The sequence below is a fragment of the Nerophis lumbriciformis genome, linkage group LG01 (assembly GCF_033978685.3).
Source record: "Nerophis lumbriciformis linkage group LG01, RoL_Nlum_v2.1, whole genome shotgun sequence".
Lineage (NCBI taxonomy): Eukaryota > Metazoa > Chordata > Actinopteri > Syngnathiformes > Syngnathidae > Nerophis > Nerophis lumbriciformis.
This window is the reverse complement of record NC_084548.2, coordinates 69,174,129-69,196,692: the sequence shown is the minus strand read 5'-3', so window position 1 is coordinate 69,196,692 and position 22,564 is coordinate 69,174,129. Positions and strand designations below refer to the sequence as shown.

Genomic DNA, 22,564 nt, shown 5'->3' with positions numbered 1-22,564 from the left:
CAAAAAAATCCTCTTAACCAGGACAAAAAAACAAAGTTGTTTTTTGAATTACAAAAATTCCCGGTTTTCCCGGAATTCCAGGAACTCCTTAATACCATTTCTCATGTTATTACTTCAACATTTGTGGACCGATTTGAAAAATTCCAACACCAACCATTTTAATTCATTTAGAACATTCAAATGTTATACCATTTTCCAAAAAATTCCCGCTTTTACCAAAATCCCGTCATACCATTTCTCAATTGAAAAACTGTTACTACTTCAACATTTCAACCTATTCAAACCCCTTCAACACATTCCACTCATCCTGGAAATTCAAAGTACCCTTTTTCTAAGTTAAAACATTTTTTTCCAGGATTTTCCAGAATTCCTGGTTTTCCAAAGCCCTATTTCCACCGTTTTTTTCTGTCGACTACTCCTTCCACATTTACATCCCGCTTTTCCCCAAAATTTCCAAAATTCTGGGAAGTTCCCATTGAAATGAATAGGGCATTTTTGCAAGTTGCACAATTCCCACATTTTCCAACCTATTCAGCCTAATCGGGAAACGGCGGGCTTTTCCTTGACAAACTCCCAGATTTCCCAGAATTACCAGTTTTCCGGGACATTTTTCCCATTCAAAATGAATTGGCCATTTTTCCAAACATTCACCATTTCCACATTTTTCAACCTATTCAAACCCCTTCAACACATTCCACTCAACCTGGACATTTAAAGTACCCTTTTTCTAAGTTAAATATTTTTTTTACAGGATTTTCCAGATTTCCTGGTTTTCCAAAGCCCTATTGCACCCTTTTTTCTGTCGACTACTCCTTCCACATTTTTCAACCCCATTTTAACCGTTCCACCATCAAAAAATTGCTCTTAATAAGGACAAAAAAACTAAATTGTTTTTTGAATTACAAAAATTCCCGGTTTTCCCAGAATTCCAGGAACTCCTTAATACCACTTCTCATGTTACTACTTCAACATTTCTGGACCGATTTGAAAAATTTCAACACCAACCAACTTAATTCATTTAGAACATTCAAGTATTGTACCATTTTCCCAAAAATTCCCGCTTTTACCGAAATCCCGTCATACCATTTCTCAATTGAAAAACTGTGACTACTTCAACATTTCTTGACCGTTTCAAACGATTCCAACACCAACCAATTCAGTTCATTCAGGACATTCATGCTCCTAATCATTTTCAATAAAATCCCGATCATCCCCAAATTTCCAAAATTCCGGGAAGTTCCCATTGAAATGAATGGGACATTTTTCCAAGCTGCACAATTCCCACATTTTCCAACCTATTCAGCCTAATCGGGAAATGGCGGGCTTTCCCTTGACAAATTCCAAGATTTCCCAGAATTCCCAGTTTTCCAGGACATTTTTTCCATTCAAAATAAATTGGCCATTTGTTCAAACATTCACTACTTCTACATTTCTCAACCTATTCAAACCCCTTCAACACATTCCACTCCTCCTGGACATTCAAAGTACCCTTTTTCTAAGTTAAAACATTTTTTTCCCAGGATTTTCCAGAATTCCTGGTTTTCCAAAGCCATTTTTTCCAACATTTTTCAACCCATTTTAACCGTTCCACCATCAAAACATTTCTCTTAATCAGGACAAAAACACAAAGTTGATTTTTGAAATGCAAAAAAAAAAATTCCCGAAATTCCAGGAACTACTTAGTCATGAAAATAAAGAAAACGCATTGAAATGAGAAGGTGTGTCCAAATTTTTGGCCTGGACTGTATATAAAATATGTATTTCTGTTTCTGGTCATAACATTGAAAAAATGTGAAAAAGTGGAAAGGATCTTTTTAAAAGCACTGTTAATAATAATTTATGATGTAAGTATCAAAATGCAGATGAAAATAAACCGTTGTTTGACATTTGTGTCTGACCCTGTAGACCAATGGCAAGAACGTGCTGATCATTACCAAGTACTAGTTTACATTTTGTTAAAAAAAAAAAAAAAAAATTACTCCTGATTGTATTTTGGCAGAGGTTCTAGTTTTTTAAAGACGTTTGCTTCCTGGTGGCAGAAGGCGTGTTGACGCCTATTTAACATTCCAGCTGGCTTCAAAACAAAAGCAGTCGTGGCCGTCAGCCTCGGGGAAAGGTAACAAACTTTGCATCTTTTCTTACTGGCACGTCAAGTTTGTTTGTTTTAGTACTCTTTCATGCAGTCAGGATTGAGGCTCAATGTGATTTTAGGAAGTTCGGGGAGGTTCATGCCAGGTGAGGCAATGAAGCAATTAGTTTGTTTTACTTTAAATTCATATGTGCTAAAAAACAAAAACAAACAGAACGTCCAAAAAAATAACTCATCACCCTCATTTGGGCAAAAATCTTCATTAGTGACTTTTTGTATGAATTATGTCATTATTCTAACTCATCTTTCTTTTTTTGTTACATGCTAACTGAATACGTGTACTTTTGTGCTTATGTCCTCATATTTCTGCACAACTAAGATATGGTAACACTGGTGAGCAGTAGAAAATATATTTTGCTTTAGTCATAATTGACATTTCTTATGTTGTATATTTCTTATGAGATTTCTAGTTCAATTTCTCATCTATTATTACACCCAAAAAGTTGGTTTATTTTACTCTTTTCAAAGTCTGTTTAAGACTTGAACGCAACACCCGATATACGTCTAATAACTCCAGATCGGTGGTTCTCAATTATTTTCTGTCACGCCCCCCCTCTCGGAGACAACAAAAAAAAACCGTTCAAACAACCAGACAATATTTCCTCATTCATTTCCTCATTACCTGTAAACCTGTAGGGTTATGTACGAATATTTGGTCATATTTCCTGGTTGAGCCTGTTGGTTCATTTAGGAAGTACTGCCACCTAGAGAGAGTCTTGTGTATTGTTCAAGAATGAAAAAAAAAAGAATAATATTGGACGTCCCTCACCTCTTTAAACTCACTACAACTTCTCAGGGTTCTGCCTCGTATACAACCAACAGGCCTCCAATTTTAACTTTTTAAGGTCAAGGCAAGTGTTGCCTTAAAGGAGGCCTCATATAATAGGGCACCAAAGCATATATATATATATATATATATATATATATATATATATATATATATATACTAGGGATGTCCGATAATGGCTTTTTGTCGATATCCAATATTCCGGTATTGTCCAACTCTTTAATTACCGATACCGATATCAACCGATATATACAGTCGTGGAATTAATACATTATTATGCCTAATTTGGACAACCAGGTATGGTGAAGATAAGGTACGTTTAAAAAAAAAAATCTAATAAAATATAAATAATAATATATATAAATAAATTAAAAACATTTTCTTGAATAAAAAAGAAAGTAAAACAATATAAAAACAGTTACATAGAAACTAGTAATTAATGAAAATGAGTAAAATGAAGTGTTAAAGGTTAGTACTATTAGTGGACCAGCAGCACGCACAATCATGTGTGCTTACGGACTGTATCCCTTGCAGACTGTATTGATATATATTGATATATAATGTAGGAACCTACCACAATATTAATAACAGAAACAAACAACCCTTTTGTGTGAATGAGTGTAAATGGGGGAGGGAGGTTTTTTGGGTTGGTGCACTAAATTGTAAGTGTATCTTGTGTTTTCATGTTGTTTAATTAAAAAAAAGAAAAAAAAGAAAAAAAGAAACGATACCGATAAAAAAACAAAAACGATACCGATAATTTCCGATATTACATTTTAACGCATTTATCGGCCGATAATATCGGCAGGCCGATATTATCGGACATCTCTAATAAATAAATATATATATATATATATATATATATATATAGTGTTTGCATATATATATATATATATATATATATATATATATATATATATATATATATATATATATATATATATATATATATATATATATATATACATATATATATATAAATACATATATATATAAAAATACATGTGTATATATATATATATATATATATATATATATATATATATATATATATATATATATATATATATATATATATATATATATATATATATATATACATATATATATATAAATACATATATATATAAAAATACATGTGTATATATATATATATATATATATATATATATATATATATATATATATATATATATATATATATATATATATATATATATATATATATATATATATAAGTGTATTGTAAGTGTATTTTGTGTTTTTTATGTTGATTTATTTAAAAAAATAAAATAAAAAAACGATACCGATAATAAAATAAAACGATACCGATAATTTCCGATATTACATTTTAACGCATTTATCGGCCAATAATATTGGCAGGCCGATATTATCGGACATCTCTAATAAATAAATAAATATATATATATATATATATATATATATATATATATATATATATATATATATACTCCTCTCTGAGCTGCCACCTTAACGTGGTAGAGGAGTTTGCGTGTCCCAATGATCCTAGGAGCTATGTTGTCCGGGGGCTTCCATGCCCCCTGGTAGGGTCTCTCAAGACAAACAGGTCCTACGTGAGGGATCAGACAAAGAGCAGCTCGAAGACTTCTATGGAAATGCAAGAACCGAGACTCAGATTTCCCTCGCCCGGACGCGGGTCACCGGGGCCCCCCTCCGGAGCCAGGCCCGGAGTTGGGGCACGATGGCGAGCGCCTGGTGGCCGGGCCTGTCCCCATGGGGCCCGGCCGGGCACAGCCCGAAGAGGCAATGTGGGTCCCCCCTCCAATGGGCTCACCACCCATAGCAGGGGCCATAGAGGTCGGGTGCAATGTGAGCTGGGCGGTAGCCGAAGGCAGGGCACTTGGCGGTCCGATCCTCGGCTACAGAAGCTAGCTCTTGGGACGTGGAACGTCACCTCGCTGGGGGGGAAGGAGCCTGAGCTAGTGCGCGAGGTAGAGAAGTTCCGGTTGGATATAGTCGGACTCACCTCGACGCACAGCAAGGGCTCTGGAACCAGTTCTCTCGAGAGGGGCTGGACTCTCTTCCACTCTGGCGTTGCCGGCAGTGAGAGGCGACGGGCTGGGGTGGCAATTCTTGTTGCCCCTCGGCTCAGAGCCTGCATGTTGGAGTTCAACCCGGTGGACGAGAGGGTAGCTTCCCTGCGTCTTCGGGTGGGGGCACGGGTCCTGACTGTTGTTTGCGCTTACGCGCCAAGCGGCAGCTCAGAGTACCCACCCTTTTTGGATTCACTCGAGGGAGTACTGGAGAGTGCTCCCCCGGGTGATTCCCTCGTTCTACTGGGGGACTTCAACGCTCATATTGGCAACGACAGTGAAACCTGGAGAGGCGTGATTGGGAAGAATGGCCGCCCGGATCTGAACCCAAGTGGTGTTTTGTTATTTGACTTTTGTGCCCGTCACGGATTGTCCATAACGAACACCATGTTCAAGCATAAGGGTGTCCATATGTGCACTTGGCACCAGGACACCCTAGGCCGCAGTTCTATGATCGACTTTGTAGTTGTGTCATCGGATTTGCGGCCTCATGTTTTGGACACTCGGGTGAAGAGAGGGGCGGAGCTTTCTACCGATCACCACCTGGTGGTGAGTTAGCTGCGATGGTGGGGGAGGATGCCGGACAGACCTGGCAAGCCCAAACGCATTGTGAGGGTTTGCTGGGAACGCCTGGCAGAGTCTCCTGTCAGAGAGAGTTTCAATTCCCACCTCCGGAAGAACTTTGAACATGTCACGAGGGAGGTGCTGGACATTGAGTCCGAATGGACCATGTTCCGCGCCTCTATTGTCGAGGCGGCTGATTGGAGCTGTGGCCGCAAGGTAGTTGGTGCCTGTCGTGGCGGTAATCCTAGAACCCGTTGGTGGACACCGGCGGTGAGGGATGCCGTCAAGCTGAAGAAGGAGTCCTATCGGGTTCTTTTGGCTCATGGGACTCCTGAGGCAGCGGACAGGTAACGACGGGCCAAGCGGTGTGCGGCTTCAGCGGTCGCGGAGGCAAAAACTCGGACATGGGAGGAGTTCGGGGAAGCCATGGAAAACGACTTCCGGACGGCTTCGAAGCGATTCTGGACCACCATCCGCCGCCTCAGGAAGGGGAAGCAGTGCACTACCAACACCGTGTATGGTGCGGATGGTGTTCTGCTGACCTCGACTGCGGAAGTGGTGGATCGGTGGAGGGAATACTTCGAAGACCTCCTCAATCCCACCAACACGTCTTCCTATGAGGAAGCAGTGCCTGGGGAATCTGTGGTGGGCTCTCCTATTTCTGGGGCTGAGGTTGCTGAGGTAGTTAAAAAGCTCCTCGGTGGCAAGGCCCCGGGGGTGGATATATATATATATATATATATATATATATATATATATATATATATATATATATATATATATATATATATATATATATATATATATATACGTATATAAATATATATATATATATATATTGTGTTTGTATATATATATATATATACATATATATATATATATAAAAATACATGTATATATATATATATGTATATATATGTATGTATATATATATGTATATATATACATATATATACTTGTATTTTTATATATATATGTATTTATATATATGTATATATATGTATATATATATATATATATATATACATACATATATATAAATACATATATATATATATATATACAAATACATGTATATATATGTGTATATATATATATATATATATTTATGAATATATATATATATATATATATATATATATACATACATATATATACATATATATATATATATATATATATATATATATATATATATATATATATATATATATATATACATATATATATATATATATATATATATATATATATATATATATATATATATATATATATATATATATATATATATATATATATATATATATATATATATATACATATACATACATATATATATATATATATATATATATATATATACATATACATACATATATATATATATATATGTATGTGTGGGGGAAAAAAATCACAAGACTATTTCATCTCTACAGGCCTGTTTCATGAGGGGGGTACCCTCAATCGTCAGGAGATTTGCGCTCTACTACGGTATCGAGCACTATTTTTTGGATAACCTTATTAAGACATATATATATATATATATATATATATATACATATATATATATATATATATATATATATATATATATATATATATATATATATATATATATATATATATATATATATATATATATTTATATAAATATATATATATATATACATACATATATATACCCATATACTATATATACATATGAACTTTTTTTTATTCATTATTAATATCAACTTGTCAGCTTTTTGTCATTACATGATGCCTTTATCGCTATTTTTTCATTTTGACAGAGGGAGTTTAAAAAAAATAAATAAAATGTATTGATTTTTTTTAGGTAATGTCCATTTATGACATTAAACCAAGCGCTCGGCTCCGTTTCCTCTGAGAGGGAATCTCTGCAGCAAAGTCCGTGTAGTTAGTCCGCCATGATAATCAAGCCAAACGACGCTAGTGGGCATTCGCCTGACTTCGTGTTGCCTAAAATGCATTAATTAATGACGGGTTTCCGGTATTTTAAAAATTAGACTGCATTACTAACCGTCGGGAATTTTATCGCAAATAATCATTATACCGTTTATCGCTACGTCCCTCGTCCATTAACAAGTAAAAAGCCAAGGGCGGTCACGGCATGTTCTTGCCGCCGAATTTTTTAGGGCATTACGGCAAGTCACAAGGACGGAGTGTCGTGCACTTAAGACTGAAAAACTGATCTCAGATCTCGGACTTGATTTGATCAGGAAAAATGCAACTTTAGCCATCCTTACTGAGCAATATGGTAAACGGCACAGAAATGACATGCACAACACAGCTTAACGGACAAATATTAATACTTGTCGTTTTATTTTTGATGTTCTGCTTCACTTGCCTCACCTGACCGCACGCTCATTTGCAAATCCAAAATACAGCAAATAATACGTAACTACTTGTCTTTCATTGCACAGATGGCATTGGAGCTTTGTGTGTTGTCCCTCCTTTGTGGGATCAGTGGACTGTTTACTGGAGCAGCAAGTCAATCTACAGCGGTACAGGTATATTTACTAATCTTATACATATACAGCACAGGTATATTTACTAATCTTATACATATACAGCACAGGTATATTTACTAATCTAATACATATACAGCACAGGTATATTTACTGATATTATACAGCAGAGGGGTCAAAGTGGTTTCCATTGAGGGCTGTATCGCAGTTGTAGCTGCCCTTAACCCTTGGATGCACACGCATGTTAAAAAATGACGCCACATGTTATTCTTTCAAATGAAAAGTTGTATTATATTCGTATTCCAGGTAGTAATGTTTATTTCATCATTTATTTGAAGAAATTGCAGTTTTAGTATCGCGACCCCACTCTTCCACAAGTGGGGTCAAAAATGACCCCAGCAGTCCCTGTGGAATCTTCTATGAACTTTTAATTGTTAGCAACGCTGACTGTACCACTTACACATGTGATGTCATCTCGCACATCTAATGCAACTTTGACTGTCAATACTGTCCCACTTACACATGTGATGTCATCTCTCACATCTGATGCAACTTTGACTGTCAATACTGTCCCACTTACACATGTGATGTCATCTCTCACATCTGATGCAACTTTGACTGTCAATACTGTCCCACTTACACATCTGATGTCATCTCTCATATCTAATGCAACTTTGACTGTCAATACTGTCCCACTTACAAATGTGATGTCATCTCTCACATCTGATGCAACTTTGACTGTCAATACTGTCCCACTTACACATCTGATGTCATCTCGCACATCTGATGCAACTTTGACAGTCAATACTGTCCCACTTACACATCTGATGTCATCTCTCATATCTAATGCAACTTTGACTGTCAATACTGTCCCACTTACACATCTGATGTCATCTCTCACATCTGATGCAACTTTGACTGTCAATACTGTCCCACTTACACATCTGATGTCATGTCGCACATCTGGTGCAACTTTGACTGTCAATACCGTCAATACTCACACACCTGAAGTCATCCTGCACATCTGATGCAACTTTGACTGTCAATACTGTCCCACTTACACATCTGATGTCATCTCGCACATCTGGTGCAACTTTGACTGTCAATACCGTCAATACTCACACACCTGAAGTCATCCTGCACATCTGATGCAACTTTGACTGTCAATACTGTCCCACTTACACATCTGATGCAACTTTGACCGTCAATACTGTCCCACTTACACATCTGATGTCATCTCTCATATCTAATGCAACTTTGACTGTCAATACTGTCCCACTTACACATCTGATGTCATCTCTCACATCTGATGCAACTTTGACTGTCAATACTGTCCCACTTACACATCTGATGTCATCTCGCACATCTGGTGCAACTTTGACTGTCAATACCGTCAATGCTCACACACCTGAAGTCATCCTGCACATCTGATGCAACTTTGACTGTCAATACTGTCCCACTTACACATCTGATGTCATCTCGCACATCTGGTGCAACTTTGACTGTCAATACCGTCAATACTCACACACCTGAAGTCATCCTGCACATCTGATGCAACTTTGACTGTCAATACTGTCCCACTTACACATCTGATGCAACTTTGACTGTCAACACTGTCCCACTTACACAATTGGATGTCATCTCGCACATCTGATGCAACTTTGACTGTCAATACTGTCCCACTCACACAGCCGATGTCATCTCTCATATCTGATGCAATTTTGACTGTCAATACTGTCCCACTTGAACATCTGATGTCATCTCGCACATCTGGTGCAACTTTGACTGTCAATACTCACACATCTGATGTCATCCTGCACATCTGATGCAACTTTGACTGTCAATACTGTCCCACTTACACATCTGATGCAACTTTGACTGTCAATACTGTCCCACTTACACAATCAATGTCATCTCTCACATCTGATGCAACTTTGACTGTCAATATTGTCCCACTTGCACATCTGATGTCATCTCGCACATCCGATGCAACTTTGACTGTCAATACTGTCCCACTTACACATCTGATGTCATCTCGCACATCTGATGCAACTTTGACTGTCAGTACTGTCCCACTTACACATCTGATGTCATCTCGCACATCTGATGCAACTTTGACAGTCAATACTGTCCCACTTACACATCTGATGTCATCTCTCATATCTAATGCAACTTTGACTGTCAATACTGTCCCACTTACACATCTGATGTCATCTCTCACATCTGATTCAACTTTGACTGTCAATATTGTCCCACTTGCACATCTGATGTCATCTCGCACATCTGATGCAACGTTGACTGTCAATACTGTCCCACTTACACATCTGTCATCTAATGCAACTTTGACTGTCAATACTTTCCCACTCACACATCTGTCATCTCTCACATCTGATGCAACTTTGACCGTCAATACTTTCCCACTCACACATCTGTCATCTCTCACATCTGATGCAACTTTGACCGTCAATACTGTCCCACTTACACAGCTGTAATCTCTCACATCTGATGCAACTTTGACTGTCAATACTTTCCCACTTACACATCTGTCAAATCTCACATCTGATGCAACTTTGACTGTCAATACTGTCCCACTTACACATCTGATGTCATGTCGCACATCTGATGCAACTTTGACTGTCAGTACTGTCCCACTTACACATCTGATGTCATCTTGCACATCTGATGCAACTTTGACTGTCAATACTGTCCCACTTACACAATCGATGTCATCTCGCACATCTGATGCAACTTTGACTGTCAATACTGTCCCACTTACACAATTGGATGTCATCTCGCACATCTGATGCAACTTTGACTGTCAATACTGTCCCACTCACACAGCCGATGTCATCTCTCATATCTGATGCAATTTTGACTGTCAATACTGTCCCACTTGAACATCTGATGTCATCTCGCACATCTGGTGCAACTTTGACTGTCAATACTCACACATCTGATGTCATCCTGCACATCTGATGCAACTTTGACTGTCAATACTGTCCCACTTACACATCTGATGCAACTTTGACTGTCAATACTGTCCCACTTACACAATCAATGTCATCTCTCACATCTGATGCAACTTTGACTGTCAATATTGTCCCACTTGCACATCTGATGTCATCTCGCACATCCGATGCAACTTTGACTGTCAATACTGTCCCACTTACACATCTGATGTTATCTCGCACATCTGATGCAACGTTGACTGTCAATACTGTCCCACTTACACATCTGATGCAACTTTCACTGTCAATACTGTCCTACTTACACATCTGATGTCATCTCTCACATCTGATGCAACTTTGACTGTCAATACTGTCCCACTTACACATCTGATGTCATCTCGCACATCTGATTCAACTTTGAATGTCAATATTGTTCCACTTACACATCTGTCATCTCTCACATCTAATAAAACTTTGACTGTCAATACTGTCCCACTTACACATCTGTCATCTCTCACATCTGATGCAACTTTGACTGTCAATACTGTCCCACTTATACATCTGATGTCATCTCTCACATCTGATGCAACTTTGATCGTCAATACAGTTCCACTTATACATCTGTCATCTTTCACATTTGATGCAACTTTGACTGTCAATACTTTCCCACTCACACATCTGTCATCTCTCACATCTGATGCAACTTTGACTGTCAATAATGTACCACTTACACATCCGTCATCTAATGCAACTTTGACTGTCAATACTTTCCCACTCACACATCTGTCATCTCTCACATCTGATGCAACTTTGACTGTCAATACAGTTCCACTTATACATCTGTCATCTTTCACATTTGATGCAACTTTGACTGTCAATACTGTCCCACTTACACATCTGTCATCTAATGCAACTTTGACTGTCAATACTTTCCCACTCACACATCTGTCATCTCTCACATCTGATGCAACTTTGACTGTCAATACTGTACCACTTACACATCCGTCATCTAATGCAACTTTGACTGTCAATACTGTCCCACTTACACAACTGTCATCTAATGCAACTTTGACTGACAATACTTTCCCACTCACACATCTGTCATCTCTCACATCTGATGCAACTTTGACCGTCAATACTGCACCACTTACACATGTGATGTCATCTCTCACATCTGATGCAACTTTGACCGTCAATACAGTTCCACTTATACATCTGTCATCTTTCACATTTGATGCAACTTTGACTGTCAATACTGTCCCACTTACACATCCGTCATCTAATGCAACTTTGACTGTCAATACTTTCCCACTTACACATCTGTCATCTCTCACATTTGATGCAACTTTGACTGTCAATACTGTCCCACTTACACATCCGTCATCTAATGCAACTTTGACTGTCTATACTTTCCCACTTACACATCTGTCATCTCTCACATTTGATGCAACTTTGACTGTCAATACTGTCCCACTTACACATCCGTCATCTAATGCAACTTTGACTGCCAATACTGTCCCACTTACACATCTGTAATCTCTCACATCTGATGCAACTTTGACTGTCAATACTGTCCCCCTTACACATCTGTCAAATCTCACAGCTGATGCAACTTTGACTGTCAATAAGGTCCCACTTACACATCTGTCATCCAATGTAACTTTGACTGTCAATACTGTCCCACTTACACATCTGTCATCTCTCACACTTGATGCAACTTTGACTGTCAATACTGTCCTACTTACACAATCGGATGTCATCTCGCACATCTGATGCAACTTTGTGATTGCCTTGTCTCTGCTTTGTCTTATCTTTGTTGAGGTCCTTGTAGTTCTTGGCTGTTAACGGGCTAAAACAAAGATAACATCTGGAGCAGCATCTCCTCATCCGTGGCTCACTAGTGCAACAACAAGGCCGGAAATGTGTCCCGTGAAAAAACGTCCGACCGGAACTCTCTAATTACTAAAGTTCCTTGGGTGAATTATACAAACTCACTACACCGGTCATTTTTAGCGCTTCCATAGCGATATACACGTTAGAACGCTTGTTGACTACAATGGCGGATGGGCGCACATTTTCAAGACTTATGCAGATCCCGAATACACATCAGCAGGCACCAGAAGGTAAGAATAGTTGGTTTTGCATAATACTGCAAAACAAAACACCAGATAGTCTGCTAATGGGTGCCTGTGGAGGGGGCGTGGCCTGCGGGCCTGCAGCCAAGCAGGGTGTGCCAGGACCGGCTTCGAAATCAGCGACAGGTGCGTTGATGACCCACCTGGGCCTGGTTATCTAATCACCTGTCGCTCCGTTAAAAGGCAGCAGCCGGGAGGAGAGAGGTGTTGGAGTTGGAGTAAGAGTGAGAGCGAGCCTGAGACGGACACAAAAACAATTGCTGGAAAGCAAGAGACAGACTTTATTGAAAAATTAAACCGTATTGTGAACCTGAACCGGGCTGTCATGTCAGTGCTTGGTGGTCCGAAGAACCCCCTGGAGGGCAACTTCCACAGTGCCATTTTGCGGTCCTTATACACACACCATAATAATACTCGTATGTTGACAATCCATCAAGCGGTGCGGCTTCATAGCTTACCAAAGTCGTACCAAAACCTTTTGACGGATTTTTGAGCGCCGTGTGTAATGTTCTACATTCTCAATGGAACATTTAAAGTCGTGGTGTTGTTTACTGGCGTCATCCTGCAGTCTACACGTAGCTCTTATGTGTGACTGCCATTTACTGGTCACATTTATCATTTCACCATTTACCAAATAAAATGGCTTCGAGGTCGGTAAGCACGACCAGAATTATGCCGTACATTAGGCGCGCCGAGTTATAAGGCGCAATGTCGATTTTTGAGAAAATTAAAGGCTTTTAAGTGTGCCTTATATCCATCCATCCATCCATCTTCTTCCGCTTATCCGAGGTCGGGTCGCGGGGGCAGCAGCCTAAGCAGGGAAGCCCAGACTTCCCTCTCCCCAGCCACTTCGTCCAGCTCTTCCTGTGGGACCCCGAGGCGTTCCCAGGCCAGCCGGGAGACATAGTCTTCCCAACGTGTCCTGGGTCTTCCCCGCGGCCTCCTACCGGTCGGACGTGCCCTAAACACCTCCCTAGGGAGGCGTTCGGGTGGCATCCTGACCAGATGCCCGAACCACCTCATCTGGCTCCTCTCGATGTGGAGGAGCAGCGGCTTTACTTTGAGCTCCCCCCGGATGGCAGAGCTTCTCACCCTATCTCTAAGGGAGAGCCCCGCCACCCGGCGGAGGAAACTCATTTCGGCCGCTTGTACCCGTGATCTTGTCTTTTCGGTCATAACCCAAAGCTCATGACCATAGGTGAGGATGGGAACGTAGATCGACCGGTAAATTGAGAGCTTTGCCTTCCGGCTCAGCTCCTTCTTCACCACAACGGATCGATACAGCGTCCGCATTACTGAAGACGCCGCACCGATCCGCCTGTCGATCTCACGATCCACTCTTCAATCACTCGTGAACAAGACTCCGAGGTACTTGAACTCCTCCACTTGGGGCAAGATCTCCTTATAGTGCCTTGTTTTTGTTACAAGTCTCCACTTGATGTCATTCCTCTCCGACTGAAGCTTTACATAAAGAAACATGACAAGCACAACATGGCGCCATGGACACAAACACGAGATGCATTCACAGACATCGGATCTGTCCACAGACCAAATCCCCCGACCCACTGAAATCTGGTCCACGATCCACTTTTGGGTCGCAACTAACCAGTTGAGAATCCCCGTTTTAGGCCCCCTGCTCTGCTTCCTAACTGCAAAAAAAAGGGATTCAAGAATATTGTAACTCTCCGATTGTGTTACGGTTTTGGTAAATGGAGCAAGTTTGAATGCAATTCAAGAACTATTGCAAAGACGATTGAATTCTTCTGAAAGTCTGACTTTTCGTGACAAATTCGTGTTTTCTTCTTCTTCTTCTTCTTCACAGTCGTCTGAAGACGCTGGAGCCTCTATGAGAAGTAGGTGCCTACCCATTCCAAAAAAGAAAGTTGTTTAATGCCTGCTTCTTTTTCTACATCTCGACTCCTTGCTAACATAACATCCCTGATGCAGATAATCAGTGTCCTGGAGGCTGGACTCGGTTGGACAATCGTTGTTTCATCCTCATGAGGCAACAAATCAATTTTACTGCAGCAGAGGTATGTTCTTACCATTCCGATCACTTGGACTTTTGTATATTTTTCTGCCTAAACATCACCCCTTCATTCTTTTTGGGTGTCCTGACACAAAGTTTTCCTTTCTGATACAATACCGATATTCTAGCCTTACGTACTGGCCGGTACCAATATCAATCTGATATGTTAGCACAATACATACCTCCTTGTATTATTTATTTTGTAGTCAAAAACTCAGCAGGTTTCAATCCTCAGCCTTCCCGGTAAGGTCTATTCAGGTGTACTGGAGAGGAGGCTACGCCGGATAGTCGAACCTCGGATTCAGGAGGAACAGTGTGGTTTTCGTCCTGGTCGTGGAACTGTGGACCAGCTCTATACTCCCGGTAGGGTCCTTGAGGGTGCATGGGAGTTTGCTCCAACCAGTCTACATGTGCTTTGTGGACTTGGAGAAGGCATTCCACCGGAAGTCCTGTGGGGAGTGCTCAGAGAGTATGGGGTAACAGACTGATTGTGGCGGTCCGCTCCCTGTAGGATCAGTGTCAGAGCTTGGTCCGCATTGCCGGCAGTAAGTCGGACCCGTTTCCAGTGAGGGTTGGACTCCACCAAGGCTGCCCTTTGTCACCGATTATGTTCATAAATTTTATGGACAGAATTTCTAGGCGCAGTCAGGGAGTTGAGGGGATCTGGTTTGGTGGCTGCAGGATTAGGTCTCTGCTTTTTGCAGATGATGTGGTCCTGATGGCTTCATCTGGCCAAGATCTTCGGCTCTCACTGGATCGGTTCGCAGCAGAGTGTGAAGCGACTGGGATGGGAATCAGCACCTCCAAGTCCGAGTCCATGGTTCTCGCCCGGAAAAGGGTGGAGTGCCATCTCCGGGTTGGGGAGGAGATTTTGCCCCAAGTGGAGGAGTTCAAGTACCTCAGAGTCTTGTTCACGAGTGAGGGAAGAGTGGATCGTGAGATCGACAGGCGGATCGGTGCGGCGTCTTCAGTAATGCGGACGCTGTATCGTTTCGTTGTGGTGAAGAAGGAGCTGAGCCGGAAGGCAAAGCTCTCAATTTACCGGTCAATCTAAGTTCCCATCCTCACCTATGGTCATGAGCTTTGGGTTATGACCAAAAGGACAAGATCACGGGTACAAGCGGCCAAAATGAGCTTCCTCCGCCGGGTGGCGTGGCTCTCCCTTAGAGATAGGGTCAGAAGCTCTGTCATCCGGGAGGAGCTCAAAGTAAAGCCGCTGCTCCTCCACATCGAGAGGAGCCAGATGAGGTGGTTCGGGAATCTGGTCAGGATGCCACCCGAACGCCTCCCTAGGGAGGTGTTTTGGGCACGTCCGACCGGTAGGAGGCCACGGGGAAGACCCAGGACACGTTGGGAAACTATCTCTCTTGGTTGGCCTGGGAACGCCTCGGGACCCCCGGAAAGAGCTGGACGAAGTGTCTGGGGAGAGGAAAGTCTGGGCTTCCCTGTTTAGGCTGCTGCCCCCGCGACCCAACCTCGGATAAGCGGAAGAAGATTGATGGATGGATGGATGGTTTCAATCCAAGGAGGGCCAATATACTGTATTATAGATTACATTAGATTTAGATTTAGATTTATTGGCCCCCGTGGGGAAATTCGTTTTTTCAACAGTGGGGAATTCCTGGGGGAGATAGAAGGGATGGAGGGACAGGGTCAACAACTCCAGGTTGGGTGTGCACATTTTACGGTACACTTTGATGTTGTTACACCACCACCTGTTTTGCTGCCAATGGAACTGGTGCTTCACAGAGAGTAAATGGGACAATGAAAATGGAGGATTACCTCCAAATTCTTCAGGACAAGCTAAAATCATCAGCCCGGAGGTTGGGTCTTGGGTCTAGTTGGGTGTTCCAACAGGACAATGACCCCAAACACATGTCAAAAGTGGTAAAGGAATGGCTAAATCAGGCTAGAATGAAGGTTTTAGAATGGTCTTCCCAAAGTTCTGACTTAAACGTGTGGACAATGGAGGAGTTGTATAGTCTAATGGTGTGTGGGACAAAGGAGTTTTTTGGTCTATTAGTCCTGCACTTGGGATGAAGTAGTCTGGCCCTGAACAGGCTCCTCTGGCTACTGATAACGAACGGTATGTAGAGGATGACTGGCATCATCCATGATGCTTACTAGTTTTTCCACAGTCCTCTTCTCTGCCACCGCCACCAGTGAGTCCAGTTTTATTCCGATCGCCTGATCAGTTTCTCCGGTCTGGAGCTGTCCTTCTTAGATGTACTGTCCCCCCAGCACACTACGATGTAGTACAGAACACTGGCAACCACAGACTGGTAGTACATCCACAAGAGTTTCTTACAGGTGTTGAAGGAGCGCAGCCTCCTCAGTAAGTACAGCCTGCTCTGTCCTTTCCTGTACAAGTGGTCCGTGTTAACAGTCCAGTCCAGCTTATTGTCCACCCACCCACACCCCGAGGTACTTGAATGAGTCCACAGTCTGTACCTCAACTCCCTCGATCACAATAGGTTGTGGCCTTGGACTCGACCTCCCAAAGTCAATGACCAGCTCCTTGGTCTTTGACGGATTGAGCTGCAAGAGGTTCCTGTGGCACCAGACAGCAAAGTCCCTCACCATGCTGCGAAACTCCTCCTCTCTGCCCTACTGTGGCCTATCGGTGAGGCAATTTGAAATCCAGGCCACCAAGCAGGGGTCCACTTGTATTCTGTCCAGCTTGTCCTGGAGAAGGTGGGGCTGGACAGTATTAAAGGCACAATACCAGACAAACTGATCATCTCCGTCCTATCTTTGGCCGTATCACACTTAGCCAGTTTTCCATTAATTACAGAGCTTCGCTTTTACTTTGGTTATGACTTTTTGTTGTTGTTGTTGAAGCTTTAGCCAAAACCAAATCCCAGAATGCTCAGTGGTTAAAAAGTCACTTGTGCCTTTTGGAGACCTTGAATTCATTAATTTTACTCTCTTATCACGACTAGGCGACCTGCAACCTGTTTGGTGGGAATTTGGCATCCATCCACAACCAAGTGGAAGCATCAGTCATTAGTGGGTTCTTCATCAATCTAGAAATTTTGTCACCGTGGATTGGACTTCGAAATGAGGTGAAACAAAGTTGTCTTGTTCTCATAAGTATTTGTTGGTACTGTGTATAGAACATGAAAGATCCATCTTCTCATCCGCATACAAGGAAGGATGTGTGAGAAATGAGTGTTGCTACAGTGCACACCTACTTTATAAACACAGTGCAGGCCAAAAGTTTGGACACACCTTCTCATTCAATGAGCTTTCTTTATTTTATGACTATTGCCAGTGAAGGCATCACAACTATGAATGAACACATGCGGAGTTATGTGCTTAACAATAAAAGGTGAAATAACTGAAAACATGTTTTATATTCTACTTTCTTCAAAATAGCCACCCTTTGCTCTGATTACAGTTTTGCACACTCTTGGCATTCTCTCGATGGGCTTCGAGCGGTAGTCCCCTGAAATGGTTTTCACTTCACAGGCGTCATAGTTTTGATGCCTTTCAGTGACAATCTACAATGTAAATAGTCATGAAATTAAAGAAAACACATTGAAATGAGAAGGTGTGTCCAAACGTTTGGCCTGCACTGTATATTTTAAAACGGCTATCTCACAAGGGGGTCCTCACAAGTACAGAAAAACATACATCACTAAAGCTAAAGTTAGAGTTAAAGTTAAAGAACCAATGATTGTCACACACACATTAGGTGTGGTGAAATGTGTCCTCCGTATTGGACCCATCCTCTTGATCCCTCCTGGGAGGTGAGGGGAGCAGTGGGCAGCAGCGGTGCCACGCCCGGGAATTATTTTTGGTGATTAAACCCCCAATTCCAACCCTTGATGCTGAGTGCCAAGCAGGGAGGTAATGGCTCCCATTTTTATAGTCTTTGAACTCACGACCTACCAATCTCAGGGCGGAAACTCTAACCACAAGGCCACTGAGTAGGTATTATATATTAATATATCAATGCCATATTGCTAAAAATGAAAAGAACCATTAAACTATCACAGGATATCGCTCCATAATCCATCAAGTCAGTTATTTTACCCAGCCCGAGTCGCACCGCATCAACCAGCTCCAGCTCTAACAACGCTCCCCTTCTCCCTTCAACCACCATTGCTGCCCCGGGACGGGAAGCTAACAATCTTGACAGTAAACATTTTAAAAATGATGTGTTTTTTTGTGCTGTTCCTTGCAGAGTGGGGAGTCCGATTTGTTTTGGACTGACCAATCAGAAGTTGACTTTATTTTACGGTCGTTCAGCAATCGTGAAGGATGTGGAACACAGATTATTGACGGTATGAGTTACATTTCTTCATCTTGTATTGGGCTGCGCAGTATAGACAATATACAATATAAATGGCATACATTTGGCCGACGGTAGAGCTTTTAATACTATCGTTATATTGTAATAATGCAAAACCCAAAGCCAGTGAAGTTGGCACGTTGTGTAAATCGTTAATAAAAACAAAATACGATGAATTGCAAATCCTTTTCAACTTACATTTAATTGAATAGACTGCAAATACAATATAGTTAATGTTCAAACTGGAAAACTTTGCAAATATTAGCTAATTTGGAATTTGATGGCTGCAACATGTTTCAAAAAAGCTGGCACAAGTGTCAAAAAAGACTGATAAAGTTGAGGAATGCTCATCAAACACTTATTTGGAACATCCCACAGGTGTGCAGGCTAATTGGGAACAGGTGGGTGCCATGATTGGGTATAAAAGCAGCTTCCTTGAAATGCTCAGTCATTCACAAACAAGGATGGGGCGAGGCTCGCCACTTTGTCAACAAATGCGTGAGCAAATTGTCCACAGCCTTGCCGGCATGTGGGCGTGACGTGGCCAGCGCAAGCAGGGGCGTGTCTCGGCGTGTCTCGGTTCGAGAGCGCGCCGTGACAGTACCTCCCTCCTTATGGACAGTTTCCAGATGTCCTAGGACTGAAAGCAGAACAACGAGATCAAGAGACAAGGGAGGGCGGAAGGGGGAACTGGTGGTGGGTCGCTGGCTCAAGTGTTCCCCGAAACCATCGGGGACGAGTCTGGTGGTGGCGGCGAGTAGACCGCCGCTGCAGCCGGCGAGTCGAACGGCCAAGGAACGGCCACCTTCTAGGCCGTCGAGACGGCGAACGCGAGTGGCGCCATAACCACAGCAGCCCACGAGTACCACGCCCATGTCCTGGGCGTCGCTGCTGTTGGCGCAAAAAGCGTTCATGTACAGGGCAATGCAGGAGACGAGGAAGTTGGCGGCGCGGTGGAGATTTCTGCCAGAGACGAGGAGGACGACGTCGTCGAAGCCGTAGACGTGGAGGACGATGTCGTCGAAGCCGGAGACGTGGAGGACGATGTCGTCGAAGCCGGAGACGTGGAGGACGATGTCGTCAGAGCCGGAGACGTGGAGGACAATGTCGTCGGAGCCGGAGATGTGGAAGACGACTGAGAAGCTGAAGGCCAAGGTGCTGGTGCTGACGCGGAGGCAAGCCTGGGAGCTAGTGCTGACTCGGGGGCCAGCCTGGGAGCTGGTGCTGACTCGGGGGCCAGCCTGGGAGCTGGTGCTGACTCGGGGGCCAGCCTGGGAGCTGGTGTTGGTGCTGGTAGTGTGGTTGGTGGGTGCGGCCAGGCAAACTGGAAAAGGAAAAAGACATCTTGCGTGGCAAAAAAAAGAAAAGTCCCTGGGACGAAGCTAAAGTCACTGGGAGCGGGGCTAAGGAAAAACTGTGCCATCAGGTCCTTATATTTAATTTGGCCGGAACTTACTGTTATGTTTACAGGAGGGAGTTGTGACGGCACAGAACCACAAGGGGAAAGTATTTCTCTGTATTATATACAGTATATATATATATATATATATATATATATATATATATATATATATATATATATAAAACCAATATCATATAATAAATAAAGAACAATATAATTAATTAAACAAAGGAATGGTGTGTGACAAAACCCAAAGGGGTGTATGGTGTAAGACTAGGTGTAAGAATTAACTGCTGAGTGTTACCAGAGTTATGAGTGACGAGGAACAAGGCATGAAGGAAGTTCGTGAGGCAGCCATATAGTCAGGGCTTACGGAACACGACAGAAGATTAAATTCCGGCGAGGATCCTTGGGTCCACTGGTCCTTATACAGCTCGCCCTCATCAGTCCCAGGTGTGCAGATTGCTGATCGCCCACAGCCTTGCCGGCATGTGGGCGTGGCGCGGCCAGCGCGAGGAGGGTCGTGTCTCGGCGCGTTGTCAATGGAGGTGCTGGCAGACCCAGCTGCCGGAGAAAAGCAGGTTCGAGCCCGCGCCGTGACAGTACCCCCCTCCTTATGGGCAGATTCCAGATGTCCTAGGACTGAAAGCAGAGCAACGAGATCAAGAGACAAGGGAAGGCGGAGGGGGGAACTGGTCCAAGTGTGCCCGAAACCATCGGGGACGAGTCTGGTGGCGGCGGCGAGTAGACCGCCGCTGCAGCCGGCGAGTCGAACGGCCAAAGAGAAAAGCGTGTTCGAGCCCGCGCCGTGACATTTAGGCCATTTTTGCTTATTCCTCATATTTTGCTTTTATTCAGGACTCAATTGATGTACTGTAAGTTGACAAGGATTCGCAGATCATTGTATCCTGTTTTTATTTAGAATACAACAGGAACCCAACAGGTGGGCTCCCGGTTCGATCCCCACCTCCTACCAACCTCGTCACGTCCGTCGTGTCCTTGAGCAAGACACTTCACCCTTGCTCCTGATGGGTTGTCGGTTAGGGCCTTGCACGGCAGCTCCCGCCATCAGTGTGGGAATGTTTGTGTGAATGGGTGAATGTGGAAATAGTGTCAAAGATAGAAAAGCACTATACAAGTATAAGCCATTTACCATTTATCATCCCTTGTGACCGATGTTTGTACATTTAACAATAAGACCTTAAATGAAGTTTTTACTGTTTTGTGTTTTTTAGATGGCAGCGCCTTTTGGTCTCTCAGTTCTTGCGGTGATAGAAGACCATTTGTTTGTGCCAGAGACGTGTTCCAGTGTGTATCCATCTGCATGCAGGAGGTGGAGCCTTTGACTTCCCTGCAATAAAGATTTAGAGTACAACAGTAAAAAAAGAACTACCAAAAAACGAATAAATACTTCATACATGTATATGATTTTGTATCCATTTATTTTGGGTATTGGTGCATGGAGCGGTGATTCAGTGTTTGCAACCTCTGCGATGAGGTAGCGACTTGTCCAGGGTGTACACCGCCTTCCGCCCGATTGTAGCCGAGATAGGCTCCAGCGCCCCCCGCGACCCCAACAAAGGGAATAAGCGGTAAAAAAATGGATGGATGTTTGCAACCTGGCTGTGAAAATGATCTTTAAAAAAAAGTCCATAGTGGATCTAACATAATAGTGTGAGAGTCCAGTCC

The 22,564-nt window shown here is 42.4% G+C and overlaps 1 protein-coding gene across 1 annotated transcript; it reads left to right on the top strand.

Moving 5' to 3' along the window:
* Nucleotides 1-2,105: 2,105 nt before the first annotated feature.
* On the top strand, nucleotides 2,106-22,109 carry LOC133572336 (snaclec 4-like). The gene is made up of 7 exons (XM_061925267.1): nucleotides 2,106-2,116; nucleotides 8,020-8,100; nucleotides 14,970-15,000; nucleotides 15,095-15,180; nucleotides 18,119-18,241; nucleotides 19,366-19,465; nucleotides 21,798-22,109. The coding sequence occupies exons 2-7, from the start codon at nucleotides 8,020-8,022 to the stop codon at nucleotides 21,902-21,904; spliced, it is 528 nt and encodes a 175-aa protein (XP_061781251.1). The 5' UTR covers nucleotides 2,106-2,116; the 3' UTR covers nucleotides 21,905-22,109.
* The last annotated feature ends 455 nt before the right edge of the window (nucleotides 22,110-22,564 follow it).

Excerpts from the sequence above, each read along its gene's own strand:
- LOC133572336 (XM_061925267.1), top strand. The coding sequence starts at position 8,020 with ATGGCATTGGAGCTTTGTGTGTTGTCCCTCCTTTGTGGGATCAGTGGA. Across the intron at positions 18,242-19,365 it reads GGATTGGACTTCGAAATGAG|AGTGGGGAGTCCGATTTGTT; the intron begins GTGAAACAAAGT and ends TGTTCCTTGCAG. Across the intron at positions 19,466-21,797 it reads TGGAACACAGATTATTGACG|AATACAACAGGAACCCAACA; the intron begins GTATGAGTTACA and ends GTTTTTATTTAG.